We start from the raw sequence: 27,801 nt of genomic DNA on the forward strand, positions 1-27,801 counted from the left end.
TAATTATGGACCTGTATGTGGTGGTATTTTTTTGGTTTGTGACCTTACGGGTCACTATGGGTCCAGTCAGGGTTGAGAAACGTGACCGAATGTCATCTCTCTTCATGTTTAATCATGGCATTAGTCATGGTCCTTTTTTCAATCAGCCTTTGATGAGGTATGAAATTAGGGCATGGCCTTGTAACACGCTGACAACTTGGCTAGGCTAATGCAGAATGATATAAATTACAGCGGTTCCCCACCTCAGACTTGTCATATGCCGCCTCTATAGTTTACGCAATACAAGCAACTCATCTCTAGCAAATGGATGACTTATATACACTCACCGAGCACTTTATTAGGTATTTAGACTTTTTGCTTTTTGTCTTCAACTGCTGTAGCCTATACACTTAGAGTTATGATGCATTGTGTGTTCAGAGATGCTCTTCTGCACACCACTGTTGTAATGTGTGGTTATTTGTGTTGCTGTCACCTTCCTGTCAGCTTTGACCAGTCTGGCCATTCTCCTCTGAGATCTCTCATTAACAAGGCATTTCTGTCTGCAGAACTGCTGCTCACTGGATTTACATTCTTTGCAACTCTAGAGACTAGTGTGTGTGAAAATCCCAGGAAACCAGCAGTTTCTGAGATACTCAAACCATCCTGTCTGCCACCAACAATCATTCCACGGTCAAAGTCACTTAGATCAAATTTTTTTCCTCATTTTGATGGATTATCATCTGATGATGATTATTTGAAGCTCCTGACCCGTATCTACATGATTGTATGCATTGCATTGCTGCCACACAATTGGCTGATTAGATAATCTCATGAATAAGTAGGTGTAATAAAGTAAAAATTTTCCTAATAAAGTGCTCTGTGAATGTATATATATATATATATATATATATATATATATATATACTGTCTGTACGGGTCCAACCAGAGAGCTGCCAGGCCCTTCCACATCGTGCTAACAGACCTGAGGGAGAGCAGCCTGTTGTTCCAGGAGTGCCTGAGGATGAACGATGGCTTTCTCCACTATGTGATGGACGTTACTGAAGAAAGCTGCATCGACCTCTTCCTTCTTGAAAGCCTCATCTACCTCACGCCTGACGCAGAGCAAGCTTTGAACACTGTGGATCCGGAGAAGGTGTACATACTTGGAGGCCTGGTGGAAGAAAGCATTCAGAAGAAGATCAGCTTTCTGAAGGCAAAGGCCAGTGGCATCTGTACAGCCAGGCTGCCCATCGATGAATACATGGTGAAGAAGACTAACCCCAAAAACTTCCATTCAAAGATACTGGCCATTAATCAAGTCTTCGACATCCTGCTGTGCTTCTGTGAGTCGGGCAGCTGGACTCAAGCCCTAGGAGTCGGAGTCCCGCTGGGGAAAGGGTACGTGGTCGCTCAGGAAACTACGGAGACTTCTGCAACTGAGACGAAATGCGGAACAGGCAAGGCTGTGGATGCCTTACCGTCGAGGTGTGTGATATGAAGGGCAGCTCTGATTGCTGCATGCTGTCTGGGGAGGGACGCATGGTCACCTCACGGCATTCCCCTGACCCATGACTGTGTACTGAACGGGGAAGGCTGGGTGGTTTCCACGCTGTGCAACACTGGGAGTACATCTTTCAGATGAGATGTTAAACCGAGGTCCTGACTCACTGTGGGGGTGACATGGCTCAGGCGGTAAGAGCAGTCGTCTGGCAGTCGGAGGGTTGCCGGTTCCATTCCCCGCCCGGGCGGTGTCGAAGTGTCCCTGAGCAAGACGCCTAACCCCCAAATGCTCCTGATGAGCTGGTCGGGGTCTTGCATGGCAGCCAATCGCCGTCGGTGTGTGAGTGTGTGTATGAATGGGTGAATGGAGAAGCATCAATTGTACAGCACTTTGGATAAATGCCTGCCATTTACCATTTACCTTGTAACACGCTGACAACTTGGCTAGGCTAATGCAGGATGATATAAATTACAGTGGTTCCCCACCTCAGACTTGTCATATGCCGCCTCTATAGTTTACGCAATACAAGCAACTCATCTCTAGCAAATGGATGACTTATATACACTCACCGAGCACTTTATTAGGTATTTAGACTTTTTGCTTTTTGTCTTCAACTGCTGTAGCCTATACACTTAGAGTTATGATGCATTGTGTGTTCAGAGATGCTCTTCTGCATACTATTGTTGTAATGTGTGGTTATTTGTGTTGCTGTCACCTTCCTGTCAGCTTTGACCAGTCTGGCCATTCTCCTCTGAGATCTCTCATTAACAAGGCATTTCTGTCTGCAGAACTGCTGCTCACTGGATTTACATTCTTTGCAACTCTAGAGACTAGTGTGTGTGAAATTCCTAGGAAACAAGTAGTTTCTGAGATACTCAAACCATCCTGTCTGCCACCAACAATCATTCCACGGTCAAAGTCACTTAGATTTCACAAATTTTTTTCCTCATTCTGATGGTTGATGTGAACATTATTTGAAGCTCCTGACCCGTATCTACATGATTGTATGCATTGCACTGCTGCCACACAATTGGCTGATTAGATAATCTTATGAATAAGTAGGTGTAATAAAGTAAAAATTTTCCTAATAAAGTGCTCAGTGAATGTATATATATATATATATATATATATATATATATGTATATATATATAAAAGCAATGCACTGACTGATAAAGAATGTGGCCTTAAAATAATTAGACTTTGTGGATAAATACCAGCATGTGTATTGTATACATTTGAATTTAAGACAGTATTTCTCGGCGGCACGGATGGGGCAGTGGGTAGCACTGCCGCCTCACAGCAAGGAGGTCCTGGGTTTGAATCCCCTTCGGCCGGGCTTCTCTGTGCAGAGTTTGCATGTTCTCCCCGTGTCTGCGTGGGTTTCCTCCCACAGTCCAAAGACATTCAGGATAGGCTGATTGGAGAGTCTAAATTGCCTGTAGGTATGAGTGTGTGTGTGTGTGTGTGAGTGAGTGAATGAATGTTGTGTGTGCCCTGCGATAGACTGGCGACCTGTCCAGGGTGTATTCCTGCCTTTCGCCCAATGTATGCTGGGATAGGCTCCAGCCCCCCTGCGACCCTGTTCAGGATAAGCGGGTTCAGAGAATGGATGGACAGTATTTCTCTATTCATTTTTTAATTAAGTCTTTTGACCACTTCATGCATTTCAAAATTATTGATTTATTAGGATTTACTTGGAAGTTGAGTGACCACCACAATTAAGGAGGGGAAAAGTAGAATTAAAAACACTTTTATTTGAATAATTCATCAGTGCCTTCCAGAAATTCAGATGAAATGTATGAAAAAACTGGGATGCGGCAAGTAAATGGTTTTTTATTTCCTCATTTAACTTATCTCATACAATTTCATGATTCCAGGAACAATGTGAAAGGCTTTGGAAATGCAACACATATATCACTCACATTTTTCACGCAGTTTCGACTAGCAGAAGCGTAATTTCAAAACACTTATGGATACCTGTGAACATTAACATTCGGTCAGTAAGCGTATGATGCGCAGTGCGGGTGCAGCGATGTTGTGGGCTGCGGCTCATCCGAAGACGACCTGGTACGTGAGAACGTACGAGTCGCTGTACGCGTACAGCTTCTGGTCGCAGGGGCTGTAGTTGAGCGACTGGATGTTGTCGGTCATCTTCTTGATGCGCAGCCCCACGTCGTACCGCTCCAGCCCTGAGACCGTGTCCAACGAGTAGAAGATCTCCTCGTTGTACTTGTCCAGGTAGCGCGTGGCGTACAGGACGCCGCAGGCCACGAAGGTGTTGCTCACCGTCCGCTTGTGCAGGGAGGTGCGCCAGGTGCGGCCCAGGCTCGCAGTGCCGTTGACCTCCACCTTGCTCAGGACCACGTTCCCGAAATTTTCGGGCGTGGCGTACACCACCCAGAGGCCCGACTCGTCGGTGGACACGTCCACGTCGGTGTAGCCGTAGCACGTGCCGAGGTGGCAGAAGGGGAACTTGTTGTTGTGCCCGGCGTCGGTCAGGGCGGTGGTGGTGATGGTGCGGGCCGTCATGTTGAAGCGGCACAGGGTGGGCGAGTTGTAGCAGCTGTAGTAGAGGGCGTTCTCGTACATGGCCACGTTGGGACCCTGCACCGTGTTGGTCGTGGGGTTCGATGAGGAGATGAGGACGTCCTCAGCCTTCACGCCTACCACGATCGCGCTGTGGCTGCTGTACCAGCGGATGTAGTTGGCGTAGATGTTGCTGCTGGTCAGGGCCACCAGCCAGTACCAATCCTCCTTCCCTTTGGCAGGCTTGGGGTCGCGACCCCAGGCACCGAAGGCATACGACGTCCCATATTCAGTGACGGTGTAGGTACTGGGACCAGTCACGTTTAGCAGGTTACCACGGAAACAGTTTCCTACAGAGTGCCAGAATAGTAAGAGGAACATAAGGTACTTAACTCTGACATGTACATGGTTTCAAGGTGCTATTTAATATTTCACAGTATCCATACAGGTATCCATACAGGCGTCTCTTACCTGGCACAGGTATAACGGGCGGGGCCACAGTCACCAGCATGTCAGCCTGGCATTTTGTCAGGGCCTTCATCAACACCTGGTTCTGCTTCTGTTTCTGTACAATCTGTGTGTGGTCAAACTTCTCCAGAGACTCCATCTCTGTATTCATGTTCTTCAACTGAGGGTGGCATAGATCTGTATTCATATAGACTCTTTTCACACACGCAAATACTCTCACTCACACACATACAAAGACTCTCTCTCTGTCTCACAAGCTCTCACATAAGCACACCCACACACACACACACACACACACACAAAACCTCTTTCACACAAACACACCAGTGGTGATCTGGGGAACCAAGGTAAGCCAAACCTCCCCTAAAAAAGGTTTGGCTTACAACAAAAAAATTCTTGTTACAGAGTTAATGTAACAACAAAATGACAGTTTAAGATACACTGGGTTACTGCATTGTCATTTAGATTTTTAATTATTTTGCAAAGGAGCGCCATCTATTGAACATCTTTAAATACCCTCTTGTTAAGTTCAAGTCCAACCCCAGTCCCAAAGTCTACTTTTATCTATGCTGTGATTGTATCTTTAGAGGCCATACATAGTCTTCAACTCTGTTAAATCCTAACTTGATAATGCTCAGAAATTTCTCTCTGAAAAACAGTTTGACCAGCCATGATGGCCAGACATCCCTGCAGTATGGGCGAAGCTGGCATGTTCTTCAGGGAAACAAGATGTCCCCAGAAGAACAGTGAAAATGTCAACAATTGGATTAGATTGTTTTATACAATCTGTTGTTTTATAGATTATATTGAGCAAATAAACTTCAGGCTTCTGGTTAATCTCACTCTCCTGAAGGTTGCAGGTAGTATAGACAGAAATGATTGCACAGCCTCTTTGGTAGGATATAAAGACAGCTGAAACTTAAGCCCTCTTCAGACCGGTGTTGGGTCTGTCGGTGTGCTGCAGAAATAAAAGGCCCTGTCATGTCCTGAGTGTATTGCCTCTCTTTTACCAGACAGAACTGGATTTTTCTCCTCAATCCAGCAAGACCTCACACCCACTACATTCCCACTTCAGTGAGCAAGGGCTCTGGTCTCACGAGTGTCGGCGGGCCCTTCTCTGAAGTCTGCATCTTCAAATACTTTGATGAAGGGAATTGCCCATAATTCTCTGCAGCACCGTGACATTCCAGACAAAAAATACAAATATTACAACAGCTATAAGGTCATGTTCTTTGCTAATACCCAAGCCACACAGAGCACTTACCAGTTCACCACTATTAGCCTTCTGTGGTCGTTACCTGTAACACCCATTTTGGTCCCTCCCCAACAGGTGCAATGTATTATTTTTGGGGTTGTGTGCAGGGACCCTCACCTTTATGCTGATGTCTTTACTCAGGCCCTGGTGGCCAGCGGTGGTGGTGTTCAGCTTTGAAACGAGGTCCAGGATCTCGGCCAGCTCGATCTCGATGATGCGCAGCGACACTGCCATGTAGAGGTCCCCTTGCTGGGAAGACCCGTCGTCCTCCTGCTCCAGGTCGACCACATCCTGCTCCAGCTGCCGCAGGCGGTGGTGCAGTTTGTCCATGAGAATGTCCACCTCTGACATCTAGAGGAAAAGATGCCCTTACTGGCAATCAAAGGAGCAGAAAGTCTCTTCCACGTCTAAAATCAAACGCAGTCTGCCAGTACAAAGCCTAACAAGAACTGCGTAAGGTGCATGCTGCAGTCAATGCAGAAACAGATGCAATTGCCCCACTGAGAGAGTAATAGATATGAATGAGAGATAAGTGATGGCACAGTGCTCTGAGGGAAGGATATCGTCAGCAAACGGCAAAGGGCAAAGTGACTTTATACTGGTGTCTCCATTTTTTTTATTCACTACCTGTATGTATGAAGACAATTATCAGGGACTTTTTCACAAATCTACTACAGAAAAATGTTTATCTCCTGCAGTCTAAACTGCAGCCACCAGTACAGGGGTAGTCTGTAACCTAGTGGCTAAGGTACATGACTGGGACACGAAAGGTTAGTGATTCAAGCCCTGGTGTTGCTGCAATAAGATCCACGCAGCTGTTGACCCCAGGGGATTGTCCCCTGCTTTGTCTAATCAACCGTGAGTCGCTTTGGACGAAAGCATCAGCAAGCTAAATAACTGTAATGGAATTTTATTTTTTACACAGGGTCCATCATGGGTATTGTGATTAATCTTGTGCTGTGCACACACGGGGCACAGGTACAGCGCTTACTGGTACCTGCTGAGTGGTGATCTTTTGTGTGCAGTCAGTGGCACCAGACATGACATTCTGCAGTCGGCGGGTGGGGAAGGTTAGCCCAGAATTATTCAACTCACAGATGCATTCCTTGGTTTTCTCAGCCCCCTTTGTCACCTATAACATCAGAAGAGCAATCAGAAGTGAAACAGAGAACAACACTGTGCAAACTACTCCTTTTTAAACCTAAAGAATTTCCCTACTGATATGGATACACAGTGGGGTGCAAAAATGTGGGCATTAAATGTCTTTTACAAAGAATTTGTATGTGATCGAAAGCAAACCTGAACTCTAAACTGTATAGAGTTCAACATGAGACCTTTCTGAAAATTTTAAATCAAGATTGCTTTTTTATTTTCAGTTTTTTTACTGTTCATTCATTATAAAACAAGGAAAAGGGCCCTGTGCAAAAGTTTGGGAACCATTTTGTATTAATCTTTCGAAGAATATATCTGAGTTAGAGGTGTTCGGCCAGGAAGAATTGGGAAAAATTGTGATAATTGAAAGACTCTTAGCTGGCTACAAGAAGCATTTGCAAGCTGTTATTGTTGCCCGAGGAGGAGTTACCAAGTATTAACTGACAGGGTTCCTAAACTTTTGCACTGGGCCTTTTTCCTTTTTTTTTTCTTTTTTTTTTATGTTAATAAAAAGTAATCTTGCTTTAAAATTTGAAGAAATGTGTTTAACTTTATACCATTTTGATTTCAGGTTTACTTCTGTTCACTTAGATATTAATTGTAAAATACCTTTAGACCAGGGGTTCCAAAATATTTGCACACCACTGTATTGTTATACTGTGTATTCTATAACCATATATGAAGACATGCTTAAAGAACAAGACAAATATATCCATTTTGAGAGGACAAATCTTGTCTGACGCTCTCTACTCTCTCTCTAATCTCCAAAATAAAGAAGATTCAATCTTTAAAATATGATTAGTTTGTAACTATAACAGCTTATATCTTTTTAAAAGCATCAACATTAAAGAGTTTTCATTTTATCTGAGCAATCATTTTATGAAGAGAAGGAGTCACTTTTTTAAATGGTGGATTTTCTCCTTTGGAACCAAACTCAAATGGCTTGTGAGGATGCTAAACTTTTGCCTTTCATCTGAACATTAGTTTCAACCAGTTTTCCATTTTGTTACCTCATAAGACCACAGCATGGCATGGTTGATAATATTAAATTATTATCGTGCAAATTCTATGTGCAAAATATTGCATATTCCTGAACCTATGCACTTGTAAGTCGCTTTGGATTAAAAGCTTCCGCCAAATGACAAAATGTAAATGTAAATATTCCAAAATGACATCAATTTTAAAAGTGCATTATTGTCATTTTGTAATTAATAAAATTAATAAGAATCCATGGTAAACATGCATAATGTAGACTCCGTTCACATTAATAACATATTCATAAACTAATGAAGTTTATACATCAATTATATTATACTGATACCCTGAGCTTTTTCTTGACATCTACTCTGTTTTTCCCCACAATGCTGCCTTTACAACTTGTCTGCATACGTGACCACACTGCTGCCCTAATCATTGACTTCTGTTCCCCTTAGTTGATGACCACTGCTTACCTGTGTCCTGACAGAGAGGATCGCAGTGGCCATCACGACGTAGACATGCAAGGTCTTCATGGCTGGCGAGAGGAGAGAGCAACTGATTCTGGAGTAGAGAGCCTACTGTATCATCCACATTCCCACATGGGAACGTCACCACGTGACCAACAGGACGTGATGTGAATAATGTGCTAAAAAAAAAAAGGGCTGAGGCAAGATGGGGAAGAAGAAGTGAAAGGGTGGCTGTGGTAAAGGAGGGAAATTAATTGCTCAGCAATTGGGACATTGCGAGTGGAAGTGGTCAATGCATTGCCAAACTGGGGCGGGGCAGTTGAGACAAACACGTAAGACCAGAATGGTAGCATTTGATACTCAGCAAAAATATTTTTGTCAATTTTTGTCAATCTTTCATGATTTTATATTGAGCCAGACCACAGTAGACAGTTACACCACAGTATTTATTTAGTAAACAGTGAGCTTACAGGAACATTTTATATTCAGTCTAACTTGTATCACATGTAAATGTGAAATGTTTCTGTTATGCATCATTATGTGACTTTGACCGTGGTGTAATTGCTGTTGCCAGATATGGCGATCCCAGCATCTCAGAAACAGCTGCCCTCCTGATATTTTCACACAATATGTTTTCTATAGTTTACAGAGAATGGTGTGATAAAGAAAAAAAACACACAGTGAGTGGAAATACCTTAGAGGTCAAAGGTGAACGAGCAGACCCGTTCAAGCTAGGAACAGTCTAAAATGAGAGGTCACTCTCCAACTTAAGGTTAAATCACTTCTCCTGTTTCAGTATTATAACCCTGCTGGAAATTCTATCATAAACCTGTCATGCAGTTTGAATTGTGGGACCTTATATACACAGGCGTGTGCCTTCCGAAACTATTTCCGATCAATTCAATTTGCCACAGATGCCACAATTAAAGCAAACAGGATGCCCTTGACCACAATTTGGAGTGCAACAGCAAAGGGACTAAATACTTATCTAAATGACAGATTTTCAAAAATGTCTAAAAACATGTTTTCACTTTGTCATTATGGGATATTAATTCTAGATTGATGGGAAAAATGGCTATTTTATCAATTTAATATTAAATCTACACAATAAAGTGTGCAAAATGTGAAGGGGTCTGAATACTTTCTGAATCTGCTGTACTGTATATATGTACTGTAGTTTACATTAAATCTAAAAAAAAATCAAAGTAAGAAACAAAGCTATTCACATACACACAAGTATTCCACATAGGCTACTGTATCTGTAAAACACAATTCCAAAAATAATTGATAATAATTGATAGCAAATTTCCACCTAAACTTTCGCCAGTATGTTTTTTTTTTGCTATGGCAAAAGAATTGGCATTATCAATATGCTCACGTCAGCAAAAGTCATCTGCAATGAAGCTCTGAAGGCCAGAATGTGAGAAGTTACACAATATTAATTTCAAGTTAAAAAGCGTTTCCACATAATTTGTGTTTTATAAAAATAAAAAGAGGAAGTGAGTGCATTCTGCAAACTACCATATGGTATGCCCACTCTCCTCTCTTCCCGCCAGCAGGTCCTGATACCACACGCCCCTCAATATAGAATCATAAGAGATGGAATCATAGAATCATCAAAACGTGGGGTCTTCCCCAATGAGAAAATCTTGATGATTCTACGATTCTATCTCTCATGATTCTATATTGAGCCAAACCAGAGTAGACACTGACTATCCATTTTTAGTGAGCTGTGAGTTGATATGAATGTTTTAAATTCATAAGCTAATACTAAAGGTTGTTAGGAAGTGGTATTATACATGGAAATGTTGCAGTTATGCATCATTATGTGACGTTGACTGCGGTATAATTGTTGAATATAGTTTACAGAGAATGGTGTGATAAATAAACAAAAAAAGAACATACAGTGAGCAGCGGTTAATTGGGTAGAAATACCTTGTTCATGAGAGAGGTCAAAGGAGAATTTGCAGACGCATTCAAGCTAGCAAAAAGGCCAGAAATGCTCAAATAACAGCTGGTGTGCATAAGGGCACCTCAGAATGCAACACAAAGCTCTAAACCTTGAAGTGGTTGTACTACAGTAGAAGAAGGCAACCCAGAAGCTTATTGGCTGAAATGGGAGCAACTGCCCAGAGATCAGTAGTCTTCACTACTCTTCTGAGAAGCCAAGCCAGGAGTTGTCCAGAAATTATATAACAAACCCTGAGACAGGAATATGACTACATCTGAGCTCTTTGGCCCGAAAACAAAGTGCTGTCTGGCACAAACGAGACACAGCCACCCTGGTAACTTCCCTACCATTAAACATGGCGGTGGCAGTATCATGCTATGGGGTTGCTTTTCAGAAGAAGAGATCTGGAAGCCTGTTGCCATTAGGGACAAGATGGATGGAGCCAAATGCAGGCAAACCATTGAGGCGAACTTGTTTCAATATTTAAGCAATTTAGGGAGAAGATTTATGTTGTCACACCAAAAACTGCAGACGAAGAGTTTGACAATCAGGCAGGACTTTATTGTTGAATGGCACAGCCAAAGGCCAGGCTTAGAGCCCATTGAAAATGTGTGGTATGACCTTACAATTGCTGTCTGCTGACATGCTCCACCTAAATTAGCAAACATAACTGGGACAAAATAATTGATACCAAATTGATGGCTTTCTGTAATGATAACTAAAATCATGTTTCACAGAAACTTTCCAAAGCAATGCTACAAAGTATGTTTTCCAACATTCTAAAAAGAAGCTTGACACTTGTCACTGCATCTTCCTGTGCCAATATGTGTGTCAATATGTGCCCACGTCAGCAGAACCTCTCTGCAATAAAGCTCTGATGCAGAGAAATATTGCACATTTCCTCCTCATAAAGTACATGCAACATGTTTGAGTTATGAAAATATGAAGCAAGTACATTTTCTAAACCATGTAGTATGTTTCCCAACAGATTCTGTCACTAAAAATCATATGAACACTGTCCAGCTTGTGTGTGTGTGTGTGTGTGTGTGTCTGCGCGCGCGCGTGTGTGTGTGCGTGTGTGTGTGCGTGTGTGTGTGCGTGAGCATGTGCATGTATGTGTGTGTGCGTGTGTGACCTGCACGTGTGGGGAGGCCACAGAGGAATGTGTTGCAGAAGTAAGAGTGTTTTGTCAGAATATGAAGTTGCACAATTTTAGTGGGAATGGACTTCCCAAAATTTATTTTTGGGGACGCACCGATCGTGAGTTTCATATCTCATAGCCTCATGGACAAGACATGAGAGAGAGTAAGGTACAGTAGAGAGCTAGAGTTAGAGAGAGAGAGAGAGAGAGAGGGAGAGAGAGAGAGAAAGAGAAAAAGAAAAGAGGTGCCTTTCCCGCTCTAAGACTCATTATCGAGATGTCTTCAATGGTGCGGTTCCCGTTACTGGTGCCTCTGTTGCTGCTGCTGCTCACAGTGAGTAACTAACTACTAACTATTGCACACATTTCCAGGGCTCTTTTATGCCTTTTTTCCCATATGATACCAAATCTTATGATTACAGTGAAGGGATTCTACTTGCTGTCCTTTTTACAGTTATATATATATTATTATTATTATTATTATTATTATTATTATTATTATTATTATTATTATTATTATTATTATTATTATTATTATTTGCGGCACGGATGGTGCAGTGGGTAGCACTGCCGCCTCACAGCAAGGAGGTCCTGGGTTCGAATCCCTGTCGGCCGGGGCCTCTCTGTGTGGAGTTTGCATGTTCTCCCCGTGTTTGCGTGGGTTTCCTCCGGGTACTCTGATTTCCTCCCACAGTCCAAAGACATGCAGGTTAGGCTGATTGGAGAGTCTAAATTGCCCGTAGGTATGAGTGTGTGAGTGAATGCTGTGTGCGCCCTGCGATGGACTGGCAACCTGTCCAGGGTGTATTCCTGCCTTTCGCCCAATGTTTGCCCCCTGCAAACCTGTTCAGTATAAGCGGGTTAGGATAATGAATTAATAATTATTATTATTATTAGTATTAGTATTAGTATTAGCATTAGTAGTAGTAGTATTAATATTTGAAGTAGTAGTAGTATTAATATTTGAAGTAGTAGTAGCATTAGTAACAGTTGTATTAGTATATGTAGTAGTAGTAACAGTAGTATTAGTATTTGTAGTAGTAGTAGTAGCAGTAGCAGTATCCGATGCATTGTAGTTTAAAAATGGGAATGCGAATCAAAGCACGGTTACTGTGTGGAACTCTCATGAGGTTAATTATGACGTGAATGTTTCAATATGTGTCTAAATTGCCCATAGGTATGAGTGTGTGAGTGAATGGTGTGTGTGCCCTGCGATGGACTGGCGACCTGTCCAGGGTGTATTCCTGCCTTTCACCCAATGTATGCTGGGATAGGCTCCAGCTCCCCTGCGACCCTGTTCAGGATAAGCAGGTTAAGACAATGGATGCTGGGATGGATGGATGTTTCAATATGTGAATATGTCAGTGTGTATGAGTGTCTATGTGTGAGTGAATTACTGTGCTATTAAAATGTGTGTTTGTGTGAGTAAATGTCTGTTCAAAAGTTATTTCTTTTGTCCCTATTTTGAAAATCCTTTGAAAGTTTTATGACTATTTCTGAGGTTGAATATCTCGTACTTTCCCCTGACCTGACACAAAAAGTAATCGGTCACATTATGCCCAAGGGCTTGTTGGCCCTTTTGTCTAGCCTGGTAGAACATTAATAAAATCACAAGATGGGATCCCTCCCAAATTGAATCCACAAAGCAGAGCTCGACCGTGGCCCCTTCTATTTACATATATAAAAGACTGACAATGGGCCTCATGCAAGAATTACTCGTCATAAATGCATTTCTTAGGTGCAGAAAATTAGACTAGACTAGACTAGACTTTTGTTTTTGACAAATGGATGATATATCTCATTAAATGTTTTGTTAGTTTCAATATAGACACACACAGTGGGCTCCACAATTATTGCCACCCCTGACTGGCAATGCACAACAAAAATACTTCCAAAAAAAACCCCAATATGTCTCACCCAAGTCTTACTTTCAGCCCCTAGATTAAAACAGCCTGGCTGACCCTTAGTCGCATATACCCAGGCATATTCAATTTGGTGGAGCCTCAGTGATTCTTTGGGACAGTTTTACTTCCAGGAGTCCAGGGGCACTGGTTAAAATCAATGGTATAATGGATTCCACCAGGTAATTTTTGCTGACAATCTGGTTGCCTCTACCACAAGGCGGAGACTTGGGTGTAGGTGAATTTTCCAGCAAGAAAATAATCTCAAAATCCACACAGAAATGGTTCTGTGACTAGAAATGTTCTGCAATGGCCGTGTGCTGAACCTCAATCCAATCGAAAATCTGTGGGCTGAATTTAAGAGGGTAGTTGTTAAGCACAAACCCAAGAATGTGAAGGATCTCCATAGAGTAATCGTCCAAAATCCCTTCAACCCTCATCCTGGGGAAGTACTAAAGCAGGGGTGCCAATAATTATGGAACCTTGATTTTGGTGATATATATATATATATATATATATATATATATATAATTATATATGCATACATTCAGTGATCACTTTATTCAGTAGACCTGTACACCAGCTTGTAGTCAAATATGTAATCAGTCAATCATGTAGCAGCAACTAAATGCATAAAAGCATTCAGACAGGGCAGAAACTTGTTGTTAATGAGAGAGGTCAGAGGAGAAGGGCCAGACTGGTTGAAGCTGACAATGACACAAATAACCACACATTACAACAGTGGTGTGCAGAAGAGCATCTCTGAACACACAACATGTCAAACCTCTGTTGTGGATAGGCTGCAGCAACAGAAGACTTAATAAGTCTAATAAATACATAATAAATTGCTCAGTTTGTGTATATGCCACAAGCCTTTCTATGCATAATAATAGGCATAGGGAACCAAAAACATGGTGTAGCCTACAACGATACTGTGGGCTAGTATCATGGACACAGATTAAGCTTCATCCTGGACTAAATTGTTTTATATGGAGAATCTCCATTCAAAATTGAATTAAGCCTAGGACTAGGCTTAATCAGTGTCTTGTGAAACTGAACCAATGTGTATCTTGTGACAGCACTAGTTTATAGGTGAATGACCTGGAGGGGCTTGGACATATCGTGATGTATGTGACACATGTATGTTCTATATGTATGTTTGGACCTTAAAACTGCTAGGTGTGAAGCAGTTTAGAGTCAAAGAGGAATGCCAGGTTAAAGTGAATACAATATGTTCAATAATGGCAATATACAATGGAGCAAAATGTGAGTGTAGTGTAATGGCTACATGCAAATGTCACACAGGAGATCACATTGACAAATTGTGTGTTCAGAGATGCTCTTCTGCATGCCACTGTCCGGCCCTTCTCCTCCGACCTCTCTCATTAACAACACGTTGTTGCCCACAGTACCTGCTGCTTACTGGATGTTTTTTTTGTACCATTCTCTGCCAACTCTATAGACCGTTGTGCATGAATATCCCAGGAGATCAGCAGTTTCAAATCACCCTGTCTGGCACTAGCAATCATTCCACGGTCAAAGTAACGGAGAACACATTTCTTCCCCATTCTGACTTTTTTAAAACATCTGAACCTCTTGACCATGTCTGCATGCTCCTATGCATTTAGTTGCTGCCACATGATTGGCTGATCAAATATTTGCCTTAACAAGCTGGTGTACAGATCTACCTAATAAAGTGCTCAATGAGTGTATTTGCTATAATATGTATATATTTTTAATTAAGCAAAAACCTAAAAGTGTTAGGTTGTTCCACAGTCTCCTCATTTGTTTTAACCCTATCAACTTTGCCCCCTTGTGGTTGAGTTGTCAACATCCCAAATTATTGTAAATTACAGTTCACTACTGTTCACTTTTGAGTGATGTTACAAGAACACCCACTGTACCACACCATCAATGACTCCAACTTGTTCTCCAGGACATCGGCTTTCCAGCAACACCAGTCATGCTTACACTGTATATGGAAAACCGAAAGTTTACATAGTAATATTTCAACTCAGTAGTTATGAGAGCATCCATCAAAAGTGAAAAAATTCCATGCAGTTTAAAATGTTTATTTAAAAAATCACTGCAATATAAAAGCTCATTTGAAGTTGAACATTTTTCAGTCAATAGCATTTTTGTAAGCACACTGACCTGCTGAAAGCCAAAATGTTCCGACAACTTTCCGTCGGTGGAACTTTGAGGACTCCCGGCACTCCACATTTGAATCTACATGATTCCATTCTATAAAATGTCCTGTATTGGTCAATTGTGAACACGTTATGAATGATTATGCATTAATAATATGCCGTATGTGCGTGCGCCAGCAGGAGAGCAACGGCGCACAGCGTGTGAGAGGCCAGAGGAAGGCGGATGCATGCGCGTGTGAGGTGAACGCCACGCAGTGGGACTTTCCGGCACAGACGTATGAGGGAGTGTCCCAGCAGGTGCAGTCCTGCGGAGACTTCCTTGGGAAGATCCAGGCTCAGGTACATGTCCCGTGGACCTTGCATTGATGTTTCCACAAATACTTACTTGTTATCTTGAGTTGGTTGATTTCTCAGTGACTACTGGCTGATCTTCTCGCCAATTAATCCATTGTCCTGCACTAATTGGTTCCTCAGTCATCTTTGTGTTGTCGTCTTGGACTGGTTGGTCAATGTTCTCTGCGATCGCTCACCTTTCCTTGTAGGTGCTGTTGACCGAGGAGAAGCTGCCTCTCATCAATGCCACAGTGGGGAACATTACGGCCCGCCTGAATGCATTCGAGTACCTGAAAACCAGGGGCTTGTATCAGACCCTGCACCTGCGGAAGCTGAGTCAGCAGCTGGAGGGGCTCCAGAAGGACATTATCTCCACTCACCAGACCAACCCCAGTGCCAAAACACGGAGTCTGACCCAGGAGGTGAGCCCCAATCGCCCCTGACAATCTGGCTCTCACCCACAGCAACTGATCAAGTCAAGTCCAGCACTTAGACCTGAACTTCCCTCTGAGTTGCATTGGATAAGAGTGTCTGCCAAATGCCTGTCATGCTTTTGTCCAAAGCAATTTACGGTTGATTTAGACTAAGCAGGAAATAAATGGTAAATGGTTGGCATTTATATAGCGCCTTTATCCAAAGCACTGTACAATTGATGCTTCTCATTCACCCATTCATACACGCACTCACACACCAACGGCGATTGACTGCCATGCAAGGCACCAACCAGCTCGTCAGGAGCATATAGGGGTTAGGTGTCTTGCTCAGGGATACTTCTGCACACCCAGGGATTGAACTAGCAACCCTCCGACTGCCAGACGACTGCTCTTACTGCCTGAGCCATGTCGCCCCCTAAGGAGACAATCACCTCCAATCACCACAGGAGACAATCTTATTGTGGCTACACCGGGGATCAAACCACCAACCTTGCAGTTCCCAGCCATGTGCCTTAACCACTACGCTCCAGGCCACCCCATAGGCACCTGCAAGGTGTCCCGGCTGGGTGATGTTTCAGGCAACAGTATAGCCACAAATATTTAATATATTTGGGTCTCCATAGAACTAGACGGGCCAGACCTAGGTGGGCATTCACAATTGAGTACGTTGGTTCAGCAAAAAAACAAGCACACACCAAAAACCAAGTGCATACCCCAGCCCGTCCATGCCTAAGCGGTCAGATTCAGGATTCAGGAGAAGGTTTCAGACCGATTAACCCAGCTATGGGGTTTTCCTGTGTCCCAGGCAACTAAGGTGCGTGAGGACGTTACAAAGATGCAGAAGAGCAACGTGTTCAACCTGGAGGCCGTTCGAGAGAACCTGCGGGCCCTGAGGAACGGCCTGGAGACCTGCAAGACCATCGAACCCGGCTTCATGAGTGAGTGAGGGGAGCATGGCGAAGGGCAGGAGGAGTTCCTGAGGGATATGGAGTGTGTGTTTATGCCGAGAGGAGAGGGTCCATGCTGCAATATCCAGCTATGCCAGCTTGAAAATTGAGCTGGCCAAGCTGGTCATAACATGGTCTAGCTGGGTATGAGCTACTGAAGCTACTAAAATCCACACTTTAAACACTCTATGATCTTGGTCTACAATGGGACCTCCGCTCCAAGTGCAAAAGGGTTACATTTCAAAGTATTTTAAAATATTTTATTAAAGACATGGAGGCGCTTAGTTATGGTTCGGCACTCACGTGTGGACGCACAGTGCCCGGTTGTCCCTGTATTAACCCTGGACTTCCTCCCCACAGGTAGCTGCTCTCAGCGGCTCATGAAAAACATCAGCTCCCCATTGGTGACCAAGCTCAGCCCCTACGGAAAGTCCTACCCCGCGGGCTCCTGGGGCCGCGAGACCAGTCCGACCAGCCCAGAGGCCTACTGGGTCCAGCCCCTGGTCAACGCCCACAAGCACGGCAACATCGTGCGTCACTACCCGTCCTACGAGGACTTCATGGGCTCCAGGAACCACAAGGACTTTCCCGTGGCACCCTCCCACTCCGCAGCCAACGCCATCCAGGGCCCGGGCAGCCTTCTGTACGGCGGGGCCTTCTTCTACCAGTGCCTCAACACTGGGGAGCTGTGCCGCTTCGACCTGCAGACGCTCGCCACCACGCGCCACGCGCTGCCCGGGGCCGGCTTCAACAACCAGTTCCCCTACTGCTACTACAGCTGCCGCGACTGGACCGACATGGACCTCTCCGCCGACGAGAGGGGCCTGTGGGTGATCTACGCCACGCAGGAGAGCCACGGCAACGTGGTGGTGAGCCTCCTGGAGGCCCAGTCGCTGAACGTCACGCACACCTGGAGCACGCGCCTCTTCAAGAAGTCCATCACCAACGCCTTCATGGTGTGCGGCGTGCTCTACGCCACCCGCTACATCGACCGCTACCGCGAGGAGGTGTTCTACGCCTTCGACACGGCCACCGGGCGGGAGGACAACACCCTCGCCTTGCCCCTGGAGAAGATGGCGGACGGCGTGGCCAACCTGCACTATAACCCGGCCGACCACCGCCTGTACATGTACAATGATAATTACCTGCTGGCTTATGAGGCCCATTTCTAGAGCGAAGCTCCTTTTTTAAATTTTTATTAAAAATATATTTTATTGTGTGTGTTGTTGTGACTGTAATGTAAATGCGTGGGTCTTAGGTGTTACTAACACAGTTGCTGAGTGGAATCTCTTTGATGTGGGGTGGTAGTGACCAAAACAACTATTTTGGCAGTAGAAATATTTGCTTTTATTGTTGGTAGAGTAAGATATATACAGGAGGTCAGAAAACAGGAAATGTGCAAATGTGCACGTGCGAGTGTGTGGGTGAGAGTGTGTGTGTCTGTGTGTGTGTGTGAGTGTGTGTGTCTGTGTGTGTGTGTGTGTGTGTCTCTCTGTGTGTGTGTGAGTGTGTGTGTCTCTGTGTGCACGTGCGTTTGTGTGTGTGAGAGTGTGCGTGTCTCTGTGTGTGTGTGCGAGTGTGTGTGTCTCTGTGTGCACGTGTGAGTGCTCTGTGTGTTTCTCTCCGTCTCTCTCTTCGTGGCACACTTTACTGGAGGGGTGGTTGCCTAAAGAAGAAACAGAATTTCCGATTAGAAAGCTTTGAGTGGCATACATCAACCACTCCATTTCAGTGCTTTTTCTCCAGGACTTATTTTGACAGCTGTACCTGCCTGATCTCTGGCCCCTCCTCTGTCCTGCATGACCCCTCCTCTGTAGTGTCCACCGACTCCGCCCCCGAATCATCAGCCACTCTGTAGTCCTGTTCGTCTAAAGATGACAGAATATATATGCAGTCAGGTCCAGAATTATTGGCACCCTTGATAAATATGTGTGAAAATACTGTAAACTAAAACATAATACAGCTATTGACATAAGCTTTATTTTCCAAGCTGCCAAGTAGTGCGCTTTATGAATGATTCAATGGAATCAACAAAAGTTACATTTTAAATAAAATCAGCAATTGGTTTCGCAATGACTTGTTGTCTCGCTGTCCTGCCCTTTTTCCCGTACCATCCCAAAAGTGCTGTTCTGCCGTGATCCATATGAACGCCGAATAAGAACTGCAGTTTCACCTGCAGTGCATTCCTCTGGCCACCAGAGGGAGCCCTCACACATCCACAACACACAGAGAGTAGCATACAGACCTGAGCCACTGCCGGGTCTCTCCATGAGCTGCTGCCTCATCATCAGCTTGTACTCCAGGAACCGTTGTTCTATAAACACACAGACACACACACACACACACACACAGGGCTGCGTTCGAAATCAAACACTACACACTACACACTATACATGTATATTAACATTTTGCGTATATAAGGTGGTTTTAGTATACGAGCAACAAGTAAGATGGATTTTTGGACACACTACGTCGTCATAGACTGTCGCCACTTTAAACACAGTGCGTGTTCATGATGGCAGCTAGTTGACTTTGTGTAATGAAAACGTAAATATATGAGTGGATTTTAACTACGTTCCGCTAAGCAAAGCTAAATGTGGTTAAATGCGGTTAAATGTGGTTCTGGCATTTTAATTGTTGAACTCTCTCACCGCTTTGGTTTGAGCACCCTCCTGTTTGCTTGGGTCGTGACCTTGCGCAATGCACTGTGGGATACTCATGCCAGAATAGTGTCCAGTTTACGCACACTTTGATATTTCACCAAATGTCGTGAGGCATCCGGGTAGCTTTAGCACACTCTTTTATACATGCTCTGCTATGGTTTCGGACATACTAATACCATTTTGACATCCTAAATAGTAAGATAGTATGTGATTTTGGATGTAATTGTGTCAGCGATCAATGTGACGCAATGTACACACACCTGTTTTGCTGCGTTGCTTTCTCTCCAGTTCCAGCTCGATCTTCAGGGACTTTATCTCCCGTAATTGCTGTGATAACTGACACACACACACACACACACACACCATCCATGCCAGTTTAGTTTTCTCAGAACAGGATGTGACTTAAGTACCGTGCAGTCGATAATTGTTTCGACAGTGACCCTATTTGTGCTGGTTATGTGCAAGTGAGAGTATGTGATATCTGACATATTTCTTATTTCTTTCTTCCTTCTTTTTTTATCCCATTTTAAATCATCTACTGTACTTTCCTCACTACGTCGCCACCTGCAGGCACACTGGGGGGACTGCAGACGCGCCCCCCCGACTATTCTCCCCATAGCAAACCCCCATAATGCATAGCGTGCGCTTCACCTGTTCTCTCAGGGTGCTCGCTTCGTGGACGAGGCGTGTCACACATATCGCCTGCTGCTGGTAGGCCGACAGAGCCTTCTTCCTCCTGCCGCAGCCAATCACAGGGGTCAGAGAGAGAGAGAGAGAGGCCGGGAGCCAATCAGAGGGGTCACAGAGAGATAGGCCGGGAGCCAATCAGAGGGGTCAGAGAGAGCGAGAGGCGGGTGGCCATGCATCACAATTACCCCGCATGCAGTTGGGGTCTGGGCTGTGAGAATGAGGAACACGCACTGGAGACCGAGTTTAAGACACAGCAAAGGAGAGGCGTTCACTCAGTAGTGTCCTTGGTCACATGACTGGTCACATGCACAATGAAGAAGACGCCGGGTAAATTACGTACCACAGCAAATGAACCAATGAAAAAAATGTCTTGGGTAATAAAAACATATATATCTGTGTATTAGGGGGGAATAAATTGGACCTCTGATTAAAAAAGAATAATTAAAAGATTTTTATTTGCTGTCAAACATGAATGGAGTCCAATGGAAAAAGGCCCTTCGAACAAAAATATCGGTATTACATGGGGGTGACTTCATATCAATTGACGAAACTAGCGGCTTGAAAGCTGGCCCATTGGAGCAAAGACTATAAAGGTTCTGAAAGGGCTGCAGTAAGCGTGTGCAGCAGGTAGGGGGGGCTGTGCTAAAACTCACATCAGATCCACCTCCAGCTCCACCTCCCACAGATTCAGAGACAGTCCAGGGGTCCTGCTGTGCATGTCTGCAAGGGGAGCAAGGCTGTGATACTGATTACCTTCAAAAAAGATGATATAGCCTTGTTATAGTTACTGACTAAAGGGGGCCAGGTAGCTTACCTGTGCTAAAAGGAGCCAGGTAGCTTACCTGTGCTAGAAGGAGCCAGGTAGCTTACCAGTGCTAGAAGGAGCCAGGTAGCTTACCTGTGCTAGAAGGAGCCAGGTAGCTTACCTGTGCTAAAAGGAGCCAGGTAGCTTACCTGTGCTAGAAGGAGCCAGGTAGCTTACCTGTGCTAGAAGGAGCCAGGTAGCTTACCAGTGCTAGAAGGAGCCAGGTAGCTTACCTGTGCTAGAAGGAGCCAGGTAGCTTACCTGTGCTAAAAGAAGCCAGGTAGCTTACCTGTGCTAAAAGGAGCCAGGTAGCTTACCTGTGCTAAAAGGAGCCAGGTAGCTTACCTGTGCTAAAAGAAGCCAGGTAGCTTACCTGTGCTAAAAGGAGCCAGGTAGCTTACCTGTGCTAAAAGGAGCCAGGTAGCTTACCTGTGCTAAAAGGAGCCAGGTAGCTTACCTGTGCTAAAAGAAGCCAGGTAGCTTACCTGTGCTAAAAGGAGCCAGGTAGCTCATTAGGGTGGTGTTGGTCCACTCATCTCTCACCTCCCTGCAGAGTGACAACAACAACAATATTTCAGCTGATCAGTGACATCGCTGATCAAACAAATTCTCATCACTACTTGTTTCACAGATTAACACATTGACCACATCTGGTCCAATCAACCACTAATAGCGTGAGTGTGTGCACGGGACAGGGGTCAGTACTTGAACTTATCGTTTAGCAGGGGGTCATCAGTCAGGCCACACTTAGTGAAGAAGTTGACCGCGTTGCTCTCAGCGTGAGCCAGCAGCACCTTATAAGGCCCACACACTGCAGGTGACTTCAGGAGCTGAGGACACACACACACACACACACACATACATAAACATATTGTGTACTCACACAGGTAAACGTGATCTGAAAGTAAGTTTCTCTTAAACACAAGTCATGATGCTCCTATGGGCGTTCAGAAAATTTGAGCCCATTCTCCCTCTCCCAGGATAACAGTAACTGACGACTAACGACTCAGTGAGAGGCAGAATCATCCACACTGTGGGCTGTCATTCTGCAGAATGGCCAGCAGGGGGAAGCGTTGCTCACACAACGAGTGAGTCTGACTCTCAGCTGCTAAATCGCTAACTGGCCTGACTTCACGGACCACAAACTACAGTGCAATTATCTGTACAGATACAGATGTTGAAATGCTTCCTAAAGCAGTTTTTGCAGTTACAGGGAATTTATTTGACTGCATACCAGACCTGGGTCAAATAGGATTCAAAATTTTTTGGAATCAAATACTTTTCTCCGCTCGGTTGATCTGGCCAACTGAGACAACCAAGAGGATTAGAAGGTGGGGTTTGCGAAGACAACTCGACCCTCACTCCCCCAGCTCTGAGTCACGGCGCCTTCATACCTCCACGATGTAGCTTCCCACGCCAGACTTGCGGTAGGGCCTCCTGGTGGTCAGCAAGGACAGCTCCAGCACCTTTTCTCCTATCTCCCTACAAAACAGAGAACTCATCACTGCCGTGACCGACTGCTGCAATCCCCATCTCTGCGTCCATGACCAGCGTTCAGCCGGTTCCCCCGCGGTCAGGGATTCTGCCCGACAGCGCTGCCACAGTGTCTGTCCTCCTGCAACTCCAAATAAACAGCAGGGCAGCCTGAACGGTCAGAGCTGTGCAGGCCGCAGGGGGCGGGTGGCTGTGTGGGGAACTGGGACGACCTTGTTCTGTTCTGTTCGTTTTGTTTACTTCTCAGTTGCAGGAGTCAGGGTGTGCGGCGCCACCCCCAGGGCTTTCTGGGGGCTCTCCGTCTCCTCTCTGGTTCTCCTCCTGCATCACGCTGGCTGGCTGGATGTCCTGTGTTGTTGTTTTTTTTTACCGGTTTAGCGCTGTATATTCACATCGCATTTCTTATGAATACACTCCACGTGATGCTTATTTGTTTTACTTAATACATTACCGTGCTGTGTTGTCTCCCTTTTGTCACAACTTTACAGACGGTCGCAACAAAAGGTCCAGGGCATGCAGGCTGTAGGGACCACAGACACAGAGTACAGGCTGTAGGGGGATGAGGTGGACCACAGAGACGGTTGCGCAGTGGGTAGCACTGTTGCCTCACAAAAAGAAGGTTCTGTGGGGCATGTTCTCCCCGTGTCTGCGTGGGTTTCCTCCCACATTCCAAAGACATGCAGGTTAGGAACTACAGACGAAAATGAGCTCATTAGCTAACTCTGGCAGATTTACATTGATATGGAAATGTTGATTCATGTGGAATGCCCCACGGCGTACAGGCTGTAGGGGGATGGGGTGGACCACAGAGACACGGCGTACAGGCTGGAGAGGGGGACGGGGTGGACCACAGAGACACGGCGTACAGGCTGTAGGGGGACGGGGTGGACCACAGACACACGGCTGGAGCTGAGGCGTGAGGATGGCGGTGCCACGCGGACCCTGAGGCCCGAGGGCGGGAGGGCCGGTCGCTCTTTCATTCAGAGATAATCACAGGCTGCGGCCAGCAGGGCGTCGCCCTCACAGCGCTGCTCCACGCTCTAAATAGAGGCAGGCCACGGAGACCGGACTCGGAGGGCGGGAACAACGGGCCCTGTGTCATTTTCGAAGGCAAAAATAGAAAGCCGGGAACACTTTGAGCCAGCCCAGAAATGATGTTTGGCAGACTCAGGGGAAACTGGGCCGAAAAAATGATGCGCTTTTTATGGAGCCGTTTCTGCACCCTGACCCTGGACAGAAAAAGAGTCTGTTAACCTGTGAGTGGGGGAGGGAGGGAGGGCGAGAGAGAGAAATAGGCAGGGAAAAATAGAAAGAAGTAGCAAGCGGAATAGAGTTAGAGAAAGTTTTAAATAAACAGGGTACCAAATTGAGAGAAAATGGGAAGAAAATCTGAAACCAATTTTTTTTTCAAAGAGAGACTTGGAAAATGGAAAGAAAAATATTTCATGGAATTCATCACATTCCATGACTTATACTGTGCGGGTGTTTGTGTGCATGCAAGTACACATGCTTCTGTGTTTGTGCTTGGGTGTGCGTGTGTGTTTTGGGGGGGGTTGTGCGTTTTGTTTTTATTGGAAGTTCTGCGAGTTCCAGACTAAACACAGTGAAAAACTGGATGGACTCTGCTTACAGTCGGTCCCGGTCCCGGCCATCTTATTTGTACTCACAGCGTCCTCAGCTTGTACGAGGCAGCTGCCACAATGAGCGACTCTGCGCCCACAGCCCTGGGCGGGATCTCCTGCTCCCCATCCGGGCTGTGCCGAGCCGCGCGACGCGCCCGCACATCCGACAGGAACCCCGCCACTCCACCACTGAACACCTCCCACTCTGACCTGCACGGGACATCACACATACTGATATACACTGTGTCAGACTGAGACACACTGATATACAATGTGTCAGACTGAGACACACTGATATACACTGTGTCAGACTGAGACACACTGATATACACTGTGTCAGACTGAGACACACTGATATACACTGTGTCAGACTGAGACACACTGATAGACACTGTGTCAGACTGAGACACACTGATATACACTGTGTCAGACTGAGACACACTGATATACACTGTGTCAGACTGAGACACACTGATATACACTGTCAGACTGAGACACACTGATATACACTGTGTCAGACTGAGACACACTGATATACACTGTGTCAGACTGAACACCTCCCACTCTGACCTGCACGGGACATCACACATACTGATATACACTGTGTCAGACTGAGACACACTGATATACACTGTGTCAGACTGAGACACACTGATATACACTGTGTCAGAGGGAACACCTCCCACTCTGACCTGCACGGGACATCACACATACTGATATACACTGTGTCAGACTGAGACACATTGATATACACTGAGACAGACTGAGACATACTGATATACACTGATATACACTGAGACATATTGAGATACACTGAGACAGATTGAGACATACTGATATACACTGATATACACTGAGACATACTGAGATACACTGAGACAGACTGAGACATACTGATATACACCGAGACACACTGAGACATACTAAGATACACTGATATACACTGATATACACTGTGTCAGACTGAGACACACTGATATACACTGAGACACACTGATCTACACTGAGACAGACTGAGACATACTGATATACACGGATATACACTGAGACACACTGAGATTCAGCTATGCTGAATCCTTCACCAAAGTCTTCCCACTTCCCCTCAGAGTCATCATCTATACCTCTTCATCCTCCATCTACAATCCACTGTATTTAACTGTGAACACCCACTGAATTGACGTTCTTGTTCGCATTCAGTTGGTGGCGTGGTCCTCAGCTTGTGACATGTAAGTTATATGTTTTTTACTGAGCCACGGTAAAGGCTTGATAGACAATAAGGCGTATTGATGGACTGACTGATTGATTGATTGATGATGGCAGTGTGGGTCAGTGCAAGGGGGGGGTCCGCACCTGCTCTCCGCGGCCCCCGCCGAATCCCCCGCCTCGTCCGAGCCGTCATCCGAGTCGCTGTCACTGAACACGTTACAGAATCTCCCCCGTTCTGGCGCTCTGTCACCTGCTTCTGCCTCCGCTGGGGGAGGCTTGGAGCCCGGGCGCACAGCCGCGGTGGCTCCTCCCCTGCCCCTGTACTCCTCCAGGACATCTGCAGTCAGACGGGCCGGGGCGTTAATGTGCACGACATCGCTGACGCCGCGGTCACTGGGCGTGGCCGGCCGGTTCGAGGGGCGTACCTGTGTGACCGCGCAGGAGAACGATGGTCCGACTGTCGGGGCTACTCACGATGTCGTAGATTTCGTCGGGGCCCAACTCGGAGAACGACACGTCGAATAGCGCCACTACCGCCCTCAGGACATCCCTGGTCTCCACCTAGACGCGCACACACGCCAACAGCTACACACTGGTACACATACAGCACTCACAGTAAGCGCTGTTACCAGGAACCTACTCGACATGAGGGCTTGCACAGAATAGCTGTGTATTGCTGTCATATTTCATCACTGTGAAAGTGGATGTATCCATGATGCTCTGTACACAAGCGTGGAATTCCCCAGGCATGACAGATGGGAACAGCAGGGCACGTATTCTGTAGAGATGTTGAATGGGAAGGCGCCATGTGCAGAGTAGCCTACTGCCAAGAGAGAGATACGTCTGTCAGGGCTCTACAGCATTCCCGTTTTAGGAGCATTCCCGTTTTAGGAGAAATTTGATGTGTGCTGACTGGAAAATAATTTGAGTCAGACTGTCAGAGTACTAATTGGGAGGCATTAGTGTGCTCCAGAAGTTGTCAACATAGGAAAGAAAATGCTAGTGTAGAGCCCTGATCTATGTCTGTGCGTGTGACCACTTGCCATCTAACAGAGAACATTCTGAGAATGTTTCCTATAGGTCCTAACAAGGCTCCACTGTAACGTATAAATAAACGTCAAAATAATGTTCCTGGAACGTTCTGGAAACATGTCTTTTTGGAACATTGCTCACAGAACGTCCCCCAGTTGCACACAAAAAATTACAGAAATCTACAATAAGGTTCATAACGTTAGCACAACGTTGTGAGAACGTTGAGAAACTTTACACCAAAAAACGTTTACATAAGTACTCCCAGAAAACGTGACAAATTGAACGTTCTGGGAACTAAAACTAACCTTCGTAAAACGGACCTAAGAACCAAAAATTGTCAGCTGGCTTACCTGTGGAAACAAAGCTGGCGAATCGCTGAGCTGCAGAAGTTTGTGGAAGTTAACTCTGAACGGCCACACAGTGAAGCCGCTCCTGCTGCCAGCTTTTCTGGGCTTGAAGGCCACCATGTTGTGGTTTGTCACACTAGCCTCCATCACCACACACTGCCTGCAAACACAAGCAAACCAAACCAAGGATAGAATCACAATACATCAATAGTATGGCTAGCTGGCTAATTTAGTGACATCCGCGACAACCACAGTAAAACCCTGGGTGATCATTAGAAGGATTATCTAAGGTAAATGTTACCTGGTAATGTTACGCTAAATACAGTAGTGTGCAAAAATGTGAGCACACCTGGTCAAAAAGCGTTTTATAATTGATATCTCAGTGAACACAAGAGAACCTTAACGTACATATCAATCTACGCTAAATTCAGTCTAACGTTAGTTGGCAACTGGCACGGCAAGCTTAGTTACAGCAGTAATTTACAGTAGGTTAGGCATCCACTGCCCGTTAGTGAAATAGTTAGAAAAGTTAGTTCGTTAACTTAGGCTAGATAGTTACTTAGACTACTTCCTCTGTGTTTATTATGTTGAGTTGGAGTTATTTTTTCTGCAGCTGCTTATCGTGATTTCGATACTGGATATCTTATTATTTTGCCAATATTTGTGGAAATTTCAGGAACCGTAGCTTACCCGAGCGACGTTCAACTCCTCTGTTAGAAAACGTCATTACTGGTAACCATGGATACCGAGTAGCGCTC

At 45.2% G+C, this 27,801-nt stretch overlaps 4 protein-coding genes across 5 annotated transcripts; 2 read left to right on the forward strand and 2 right to left on the reverse strand.

Moving 5' to 3' along the window:
• Positions 1-904: 904 nt before the first annotated feature.
• LOC133131591 (tRNA methyltransferase 10 homolog B-like) lies at positions 905-1,692 on the forward strand (the record flags this gene model as incomplete). The annotated part of the gene is made up of 1 exon (XM_061246963.1): positions 905-1,692. A coding segment is annotated over one exon (573 nt), but the record flags the coding sequence as incomplete, so codon positions are not given.
• A 1,523-nt stretch (positions 1,693-3,215) lies between these two features.
• LOC133130947 (olfactomedin-4-like) lies at positions 3,216-8,474 on the reverse strand. Its single transcript, XM_061245962.1, has 5 exons — positions 8,334-8,474; positions 6,728-6,862; positions 5,848-6,081; positions 4,479-4,635; positions 3,216-4,357 (listed from the first exon to the last, which is right to left on the reverse strand). The coding sequence occupies exons 1-5, from the start codon at positions 8,391-8,393 to the stop codon at positions 3,531-3,533; spliced, it is 1,413 nt and encodes a 470-aa protein (XP_061101946.1). The 5' UTR covers positions 8,394-8,474; the 3' UTR covers positions 3,216-3,530.
• Positions 8,475-11,502: 3,028 nt separating this feature from the next.
• Positions 11,503-19,258, forward strand: LOC133130948 (olfactomedin-4-like). 2 transcript variants are annotated; one of them, XM_061245963.1, is made up of 5 exons: positions 11,503-11,753; positions 15,648-15,809; positions 16,013-16,225; positions 17,043-17,175; positions 17,545-19,258. In XM_061245963.1, exons 1-5 carry the CDS (start codon positions 11,697-11,699, stop codon positions 18,354-18,356), a joined length of 1,377 nt encoding a protein of 458 aa, XP_061101947.1. In that variant the 5' UTR covers positions 11,503-11,696; the 3' UTR covers positions 18,357-19,258. The 2 variants fall into 2 exon arrangements, with proteins under 2 accessions (XP_061101947.1, XP_061101948.1); XM_061245964.1 differs by having other exon boundaries at positions 11,516-11,753; positions 15,651-15,809.
• si:dkeyp-50b9.1 (uncharacterized) lies at positions 18,402-27,765 on the reverse strand. The gene is made up of 13 exons (XM_061245965.1): positions 27,734-27,765; positions 27,047-27,203; positions 26,090-26,225; positions 25,809-26,001; positions 24,504-24,668; positions 22,737-22,824; positions 22,048-22,172; positions 21,828-21,889; positions 21,191-21,257; positions 20,499-20,583; positions 20,108-20,183; positions 19,430-19,498; positions 18,402-19,052 (listed from the first exon to the last, which is right to left on the reverse strand). The coding sequence occupies exons 2-13, from the start codon at positions 27,188-27,190 to the stop codon at positions 18,934-18,936; spliced, it is 1,329 nt and encodes a 442-aa protein (XP_061101949.1). The 5' UTR covers positions 27,191-27,203; positions 27,734-27,765; the 3' UTR covers positions 18,402-18,933.
• Between the last annotated feature and the right edge of the window lie 36 nt (positions 27,766-27,801).

Source organism: Conger conger, chromosome 6 (assembly GCF_963514075.1).
Source record: "Conger conger chromosome 6, fConCon1.1, whole genome shotgun sequence".
Lineage (NCBI taxonomy): Eukaryota > Metazoa > Chordata > Actinopteri > Anguilliformes > Congridae > Conger > Conger conger.